At 35.4% G+C, this 9,389-nt stretch overlaps 1 protein-coding gene across 5 annotated transcripts in view; it reads left to right on the forward strand.

The window, feature by feature from the left end:
- SCAMP1 (secretory carrier membrane protein 1) overlaps positions 1-9,389 on the forward strand; it is a 114,134-nt gene that overhangs the window by 99,755 nt on the left and 4,990 nt on the right. For 4 of the 5 annotated variants that reach the window (XM_089909049.1, XM_089909047.1, XM_022594143.3 and 1 more), the window contains one exon: positions 2,178-5,526. In XM_089909049.1, the coding sequence (XP_089765175.1) occupies positions 2,178-2,342 (165 nt within the window). In that variant the 3' untranslated portion in view covers positions 2,343-5,526. Of the gene's footprint in view, positions 1-2,177; positions 5,527-9,389 lie in introns of those variants that run through there. The other variant, XM_089909048.1, reaches the window with a different exon arrangement.

Consider the following 9,389-nt stretch of genomic DNA (forward strand, 5'->3'; position numbering starts at 1 on the left):
TTAATTTGCACTTTATTTATTTTTGGCTGTGTTGGGTCTTCATTGCTGCGTGTGGGCTTTCTCTAGTTGTGGTGAGCGGGGACTATTCGTTGCAGTGCGTGGGCATCTCATTGCGGTGGCTTCTCTTTGTTGTGGAGCACAGGCTCTAGGCGCACGGGCTTTAGTAGTTGTGGCACACGGGCTCAGTAGTTGTGGTTCGCAGGCTCTAGAGCGCAGCAGGTGCAGTAGCTGTGGCGCATGGGCTTAGCTGCTCCATGGCATGTGGAATCTTCCTGGACCAGGGCTTGAACCCATGTCCCCTGCATTGGTAGGCGGATTCTTAACCACTGCGCCACCAGGGAAGTCCCTCTCCCTGACCCTTTTTAAAAAAAAAAAATTATTTACTTGGTTGCACTGGGTCTTAGTTGCGGCACGCAAGATCTTTAGTTGTGGCATGTGGGATCTTTTAGTTGCAGCATGCAGGATCTTTGTAGCGGCATGCAGGATCTTTTAGTTGCAACATGTGGGATCTTTAGTTGCGGCATGCGGGATCTAATTCGCTGACCAGGGATTGAACCCCGGACCCCTGCATTGGGAGCGCGGAGTCGTAACCATTGGACCAGCAGGGAAGTCCCTCTCCCTGACCCTTTAATACTTTGATCCATAGTAATATGGCATTTGCTTTCGCTACTGTGTATCAGAAGAACTTGGGACTTTGACCCCTTATTTTCCCCGACAGCTCTTCATTCCTTAACTGCTTTCTTCCCTTGGCATCTGTGAAAAGGTCCCTGGTTTTACTCATTCCTCTCTTAAACATTTCTTGTTGTTATGGGTACCTCTTAAATATTGGTGTCTAAACAGGCTTCGGTACTTGATTTTCTTCTCTTTCTACTTTATGTGTTATCTCTCCGTGGACAGTTTCATTACGTCAGAGTTGTAGCTACCATTATGTGCCATTGGTTTCCAAGTCCACGTCTCTCGCCCATTCCTCTCTACCTCCAAACCACATTTTCACCTGTCTGCTGGGGCAGGCTTAGAGTAGGTATTCAATAAACATTTGTGCAATGGATGAATGTTTAGAACTCAGTGTCTACTCTCCCCCCAAACCAACGTATCCTCTGTATTCTCTTTGTGAAACAACTTCCCAGTATCTAAACTTGACTTGAAAGTACTTGACTCCTACTTTTCCTCACTCCACAGTTAACTCCACAATTAACCAGTTCCTATGTATTTAGGTTTGGGAAAAGGGCTGACTTGGGTGTACTGCCCCCATCCTCCAAACCTGCTTTGATGACATTCTAGTCAGGCTTCTAATTTAGACCTAATCACAATGCAGTGTAATTACAAGTTCACTTTTCTGTCTCATCTTTCCTCCTCATCTTTCATACCCCCAAGTTTGTAGGTATGTAATAAATAAATATCAGTATTTGTCCTAGTGTGCCTTGTTATTTCCTTTCTCAAATTTGTATTAGATGGAGTGGCTGATGTTATGGATTGATGTGCTTCATAGTTTATGCATCTTCGAGAGAGATGCTAACAGAAAGAGTATTTTTGAACCGTGCTCGTAAAAATCTAAGATTTGAGTGATGAATCAGTATGGACAGATAGCGCTCAGAAGTGTTTCTTCTTAAATCCTTTAGGACTTGACCATACACAAAAACTTAAATAGTATTCAGAGTGAATTATCTTTAAGGACACACATATTGCTCGCTACATTAAATGATAAAACGATACCTTTTGATACAATAGGGGCAGGGGTGTATATGTAGCCAACATAGAAATAGGTAAGGTATTATTTTTTTGGAATTGTCTAGGGTAGTGAATTAATGTATTTAAGTCAGAATGTCTCCTGTTGTGTTTAAACCATTCTTTTGTAAGGCTGTAATGTCTTAATTAGGTACAGTGGAAAACATAGCTTTTTGCATTTGGTTAAGAAGTCATTTTTTTGTATTATTTTTGGTTTGGCATAGGCATAATTATCTCATCTGCATTGGAGATAAAAGGGAAAAATCTATTTTAAGAAAATATTTACATACAAGGTTGTGTGCCACTGTGGTGGCTGGTGTTCTTGATCTTAGGAATCCTGCCTAGGATCTAGTCTTTTTATCTCTGAGTCATGTTGGGATTAATTGAAGAGCTATTGATAATGAACGCATAGATTACCACTCATCTTCTCCCACTTTTCTGTGCCTCCGTAGGTACATGGACTGTATCGCACAACAGGTGCTAGTTTTGAGAAGGCCCAACAAGAGTTTGCAACAGGTGTGATGTCCAACAAAACTGTCCAGACTGCAGCCGCAAACGCAGCTTCGACCGCAGCAACCAGTGCGGCTCAGAACGCTTTCAAGGGCAACCAGCTTTAGAGTCTTCAAACAATACATTGTTACCTTCTGACTGTACTTTTTTCTCCAGTTACTGTATTCTATAAATAATTTTTTTTGTTCAAAACACAGTACACACAGCACGTATATTTCCTAATCACTTGTGCATGGGCTAAAACCAGAAAAACTTCCTTGTCTTATTATTTACCTGATAGTTTCTTAATATTTCAGTGCCCCTTGCAAAAAAAAAAAAAATTACATGTGAAGTAAATATTCTCCATATTTTTTGGGGGATGAATGTTCAGCGAATTATTTCAGTGGTGACACGCTGAAATTAACGTGGCACTTATGATTAAAAATGCACTTAGTACTTGCTGCAGTCATTCTTTCAGGAGTCAGACGTAAGGATTACACATTGGAGCAGTAAAGCAATGCTTCATTCCTTTTCCTTATTTATATTGAAAGAAATAGGACATCAGAGACTTAGGGATTTTTAAATTGGCTTGCTTTTTAGCAGTTTCAGTCACCAGTGAAGAGCCTGTGTACACTTCATGGTAGATAATGTAAATTTTATCTCTTTATTTTCTTAGAGTAGTTGATATTTTGATAACCAAGCTCTGATCTTGCATGGTCACCATGTTTCTTAAAAGAATTAGTATTTTGGGTTATGCACTGCTTATGGTTGCAGGTTTGGGGAGTTGTTTATAGAATCATAGAAATGATTTTCTGTAATACTTTCTTCTAAATAAAAATTCACCGGGGTGCAATACGAGGATATAATATAATATGCAGTGCATTATCCAAAAGAAAAGGTAGATAAGTGATGGAATAGAATGTAGTGATGATAATACCTTTTTGTTTTTAATTTTCAGTATTCATATCATAGTAAAATATTACTGTATGGAAACTTTGGTATATTCTTGTGGCTACTCTTTTTAATTGAACTGAGATTGTGTTTGGCAGCTCTTTTCTGGGGTATGTGTGTGTAATTTTTAACAGAGGTATTACAGTCTAGGCTAACTCCATGTCCAAAAAGAACATAACAGTATTTAAGAAATTTTTCTTTTAGCCTCTCATGTCTAGTTGGCATTAAAAATAAAAAGACCCTGGCACTTCACATATACTTGAATCCCTAACGCACCTCAGTCTTTGAATTTTTGAGACAGACTGAATACATTAAAATTTGTAGCAACAGAAACAATAAAACATTTAACTTGCATCAAGCAAGAAAATACAGATACAGTTGAATGCATTAATTATGGATATAATCATGTTAAAATTATTACTGTGCAGCACAGAACTTCATTCTTATAGTATACTTGGGTTGAAACTTCGAGTCATTTTTAATAACTGATTAAATGACTTAAAGACATTTGTAAAGTCACGATACTGTTGTTTTGGAAGTCATTAGCTAACCTAAAAGACTGCAGAATAATAAGTATTCAACTTGATTTTGAAAAGTAAGGATACTCTATTAGATTATATTATTTGAGACTAAAAAATTGGCTGGGTGTAAATGGTTAAATCACTTTTATTCTTCCCCCCAAATCTGGAGTTAAAATGAGTTTCATGCTGGGGGTAGGATGGTGAGTTCTCACTATTTATGAAAGAAGCTTTGTGTGATACTAGATATAACACGGATCCATCCAGATGGTGTTTACATTTGATTTATTTGGGACTTTGTTGAAGTAATATACTTGGAAGATATTTCTTTTATTCTGATGAAAGTAGGATTCAGAGTATGAATTTAAAGCTGTTTTTATGAATATTTCTGATCAGTGATAATCACTTACTTTCTCAACCAAATAAGCCAGTTCAAGATCTTTAGAGTCTATAATCTTACTGAAAATCTGTCTCATCAGTATGCTTTGTTGAGTGTGGATTTTATAAACATTCAAAACATTAACCACAAAATACAGCAAAAGTATGTCTGTCTGTCATTAATTCATCTCTCAAGTTCCTTTTGTTTTTCTTCAAACTGCAAAATGAAAACTTTATCATAGAGACTTTTGAAAAATACTGAGATACTTTCCTTCAAGAATTAGGAATGCTTCTCTCTATTCTGTAGAAATCCTCTATTGCTAAATAGCAAAGAATAATTACAACCAACTGAACCTTTCTTTGTTTCGATGGGGGAAATGTTGTTTTAAATTCCAGTTATTTGGGTTAATACAAACTGATAAGAGAAAAATGTTTTTTTAAAAACATAAATGTGCATTAAAATGATGGCACTGCTTAACAGTTTAATAAGGTAGAGGGGTTTTTAATTCTTATAATCTCTATTCTCTTAACAATAATTATTAGTAAATAGTCACGTTTGCACTCAGTAGAAGATTGGCACTTGTTAGTGTTTTATATTTAATATTAGCATTACCCTGTATCGCAATCATGAAATGGTCTTCACATTGTAAGGACCCGTGTCACTTTTCAGTTGGTAATATTAAGTTTTGGCTATTTTATTTCAAACTAAAGTTTGAACACTGGAAAATCACTGCTCAGTGGTTTTTAATTTGGGACTTGGATTATTTATCTAGGGATGTGTGTATATTTTGTCAACGAGTGATAGTGCGCTGCCATTACGGTGACTGTCATGGTTCTGTATAAACGCCCTCCATCTGTCCCTTTAATGTTGCATGTTTTCAGTGGTTTGGAAGTTTTGTATATTTATTGTATTAACACAGAATGTCATAAAATAAAATGCTGTTTACTGGATGTTTGTATAGTTTTAAATACTGTATTAGCACTTCAGAGGCAGAAATTATGCTGAGGGCCTAAGGTATATAGAAATAACCACATTTAATTTTTAAAAAATAATTTGTGTATAATTCTGTCACGTGCTACTAAACAAAATAAGTATTATAAAAGACTTAGTTAAAAACTCAGCAACATAAAATGACAATTTTTCCGTTGCTTTCACCTTTGTAGGTAGTAGAACATGAGGTTCACTCATTAAATATTTTGACCACTTTAAGGTCAAAATACACAGACTGTCTAGCAGTTAGTGAGATTCAAAATAGAAAACCTGTTTTGTGGCCCAGATTTTCTCCTTGTAGGTTAACATGGATGCCTCTGTACTTGTATTGTATTGATTTGATTGAACTTGTGTTCTGTTTTCTAGCCTCACTACCTGTTGTTGTTTTATGTACTGATGAAAGTACAAATTTGTGTATTGTTGGATTTTTCACTTGGCTATCTAAAGAGGATATAAAAATATAGTCTAAACTAATGTTCACGGTGAATCTTATTTGAGAAATACATGTTAAATTAAAATAGGAACAGCATTTTCAGTTTTCTGGGTGTTACCTAAAAGTGAGTTTGGATTTTCATTGGATACAGTCCTTCTATAAATCATGCTGAGATAATGTATGGTTTGCATTTTAGAGGGGGTTTATGTTTAATTAAGTTTCTTAGTTTCTGTAAATCATTTGTAGTACTATAATGCTTATACAGTTATTACTTTGTCTTTTTCTGAAAACACTGACATTAGCATCTAATTTTATATCTTTATTGGTAAAAATCTATGTTTAGACTGTTTATATACAGAATTTGTTACATTTTTTTTGTGCAACTTTCCCTTATTAGAATGACAGTGGCCATCACACACCATTTCACTGTATCTCCTACCATTTTATCCTTAAGGTAAATGTTTAGTGGAATTTGTTGATTCCATGTGGTTAAGAACTTTAGAGGGGAAATGAAAGCAGTTAATGTAAAAATAATTGAGGATGGTTAAAATGTACACTTCGATAGATTTTCAAGTACCATAGTATAAATTTATTTAGAGTAGAATAATATGTTTTAGATTTTCAAGTACCATAGTATAAATTTATTTAGAGTAGAATAATATGTTTTAAAACACTAGAGTTGTTTTTAATACTTGTTTATTAAACTAAAAGATTGTATCTCAATGGTTAAATATTATGGAAAGTGAAGTATTTCTACTAGAATTTTAGGGTACATTATACAAAACAGCATGCTTTCTGTAAGGATGGGTGTTTTTAAGCCTTATTTTAAGGTTTTATCACAGTCTACAGAAAGATAGGAAGGAATCTGTAGAATATTTCTAAGCCAGCCAGGCATTGCCACTAATCTATCCTAGATATATAGATATCTTTAATTTGAAGATTCCAGGAAAATAGGGAAAGGCTCCCCTCTAGTGTTCTTACCCTTCCTGTAGGTTTCATATTTACAATTTAACTTTGTGGTTTTGGTAAGACAAAGCCTTCAACTTGGAGAATTTTCATTGGCACTGTTCATGTTTTCAAATGGCAAGGGACGTGGGAGCCAGTATGTAACAATGCAGCAAGTGTTAAATTTTAAGTTTATCCAAATCTTGATTTATATTTCATCTTATAACTTTCTGGGCTTGGCATGGCTGATGGTGTAGTTAAAGTCCTTCTGCCACTAAAACCCATTTTATCTTTTCTCTACTGGGGACAGAAAGTCGTTAATCCTCTTGTGCCTAGTAGTGTTTCATATACTTGTATAAGATTACTCTGAATATTATCCTGTCTACATTTAAACAGTTGAATCTGTAGAATCATAGCCTGCAAATTTTATTTTTTAACTCTTGTTTTTAGCACTTAGCTGTAATCCTAGAGTTCCTCCAGAACTCTTTAAAAATTTTGTGGGCCAGTGATTCTCAAGATAAATCATGGTTGTGTGTAGTTGTTACTATTGGCAATTTATAGTATTCTTCAGGTGCTTGGGGGTGAGGAAAAAAGATGCCCCGAATAACTTTTTTATCTGGCAGTGACAGTGGTTCCTACAATATTATAGTCTCCTATACAGAAACTGAGCCCACTGGGCATACATATCCCTCCAGGGAATTTTTTTTTCCAGTATGAAAAATATATATCTGTTGTAGAAATATTGAAGAGTATGGAAAATGATAAATCAGAAAATAAAGACAATATGTAATTTTATCATCTAGAGATACCACTGCTAATGTTTATTGTATTTTTTCCATTTTTTTCTATACATACATTTTACACAGTTAAGGGATATAAACAATGTGAACTTTTATCCTGTTTTTCCCTCACTTAGCATTATATCATAATGACCTGATAGTTTAGCTTTTAAAATTAACTTATTTAGTTTATAAAATTACATTTCATATAAATTATAAAAAATATTTACAGGAAAAGGAGGTAAAGTTGCTTATAATTTTATACCCATAAATACTGTTAAAATTTGGTTCATATATTTCTATTAATTTCCTAGGAAGACAATTTTTTTCTAATATTAAGAAATAAGATTTCCTTCTACATCCTTGTAATAGATCCTCTGGGGATGGCTTATCTAGCTCTCACAAGCCCCATTTCTTTGGGCCCCTTAAGACCACATTGGTACTGGATGTCACCTAGCTATAATGGAGTCATGCGTGGCTCATTAAATTTTTACCCTGAATGTAGATTTGTCTGGAATTACACTGTTGCAGAATTGGGACATGTGGATAGCCATATTCTGCCAAGACTTCAGAAGAGTTACTAGAAAGCTGATCTGTAATGAAAGTGAAGAATGAAGCAGACATGCAAAAACAAGTAGGATGAAGGACATAGAAAAGATCTTAACAGCTTTCTATTTCCTGTATGAGGCCTGACTGTTCACCCATATTTCATTATTTGGATATTACATTCTCCAGGTAAAATTCTTATTCTTTTCTCTTTGAGCTATCTTGAGTTGGTTTCCTATTACTTTTTACTGGAGAATTTTAACTAACACAATGGTTTGTAATCTTTTTTTCAATGATGATATAAATATGTGGAATTTTTCACATTGATGAATTATTTCTGTAACATTAGTAGCTGTATAGCTACCTTTATATACATGTATCATATATTATTTTTCAAAGTCCTGTTATTCCTTTAGGTTCTGAATTTCAGTTTTTTATTATAAATAATATAATTAAATTAATATAATTAATATAATATAATCAAGGGATATATTGTTGCTAAATTTGGGGCCAAGTTTAGCTAAATTTGGCTAATTTAGCCAAATTCTTTGGCTAAATTTGGGGCCAAAGAACAAGCTTGTGTTCTTTCCTTGGACAAGTTGTTGGGTCAAAGCGTAAGTGTATATTTTAAGATCTTTGATGTGCATTGCCAGATGGCTCTCCAGAAAATTGTACCAATTTGTGCCTCTATTTGCAGGAGCAGGACCTCTTTATTTACACTCTACCAGGATTGGATGTTCCTTTTCTAAAAAGGCTTTGCCATCAACAAGTTTGACAAATAATCAGGAGGTTTTCTGAGCATTCTGGTTTCCCAGAGATGATGGGATCACCTGACACTACATTTTTATTTTTTAGTTTGGCTAAATAGGAGTGACCATATATCTTGTATCCACAGAGAAATCTTCCACTTCCTGAAAGCACTAAGCTAAAGATGATTAGTACAAGATGGACAAAATTGGTGCCCTCAGGTAGCCAATCCATTGAGCCTCTCTAGGTAAAACTAGGCTGTTCTTTTTGTTTTTTGTTTTGGCTGTGCTGGGTCGTTGTGGCGCATGGGCTTCTCTAGTTGTGGCATGTGAGCTCCCTAGTTGTGGCGTGCAGGCTCAGTAGTTGCAGCGTACGAGCTTAGTGGCCCCACGGCATGTGGGATCTTAGTTCCCTGGCCAGGGATCGAACCCACATCCCCTGCATTTGAAGGCGGTTTCTTAACCACTGGACTGCCAGAGAAGTCCCAAAACTAGATTGGTCTTAACAACAGGTTATGTTATTTTTCACAATTTTTAGAACAACTCTTAATTTTTAAGATCAACTCCAAGTGATACCAGTCTGGACAGAAGATTCTTTTAATTTTCTTCTAATAATAACTTATTGGGGACTTACTGTATATCAGAGACTATACTAAATGCTTCACATACATCACTTACTTAATCCTCACACCAAACCTATGGTGGTATTTCTATTATTGGCCCCATTTTTACAGAGGAATAGGAAATTATCCCAGTTACTTAGTGAGTGGTGGTGATGGGCAGCTAGACCAGTGTCCCGTGACTCTTGCCAAGCATGGGGTTGCTTCTGCCACATGGTGCCACCTCTCTCCAATTCTCTATTTCTTTTTCATCCTTCCACATTTCCAG

Source organism: Delphinapterus leucas, chromosome 3 (genome assembly GCF_059928025.1).
Source record: "Delphinapterus leucas isolate spDelLeu-1000000601 "Yukka" chromosome 3, BTC_Dleu_Yukka2, whole genome shotgun sequence".
Classification (NCBI taxonomy): Eukaryota; Metazoa; Chordata; class Mammalia; order Artiodactyla; family Monodontidae; genus Delphinapterus; species Delphinapterus leucas.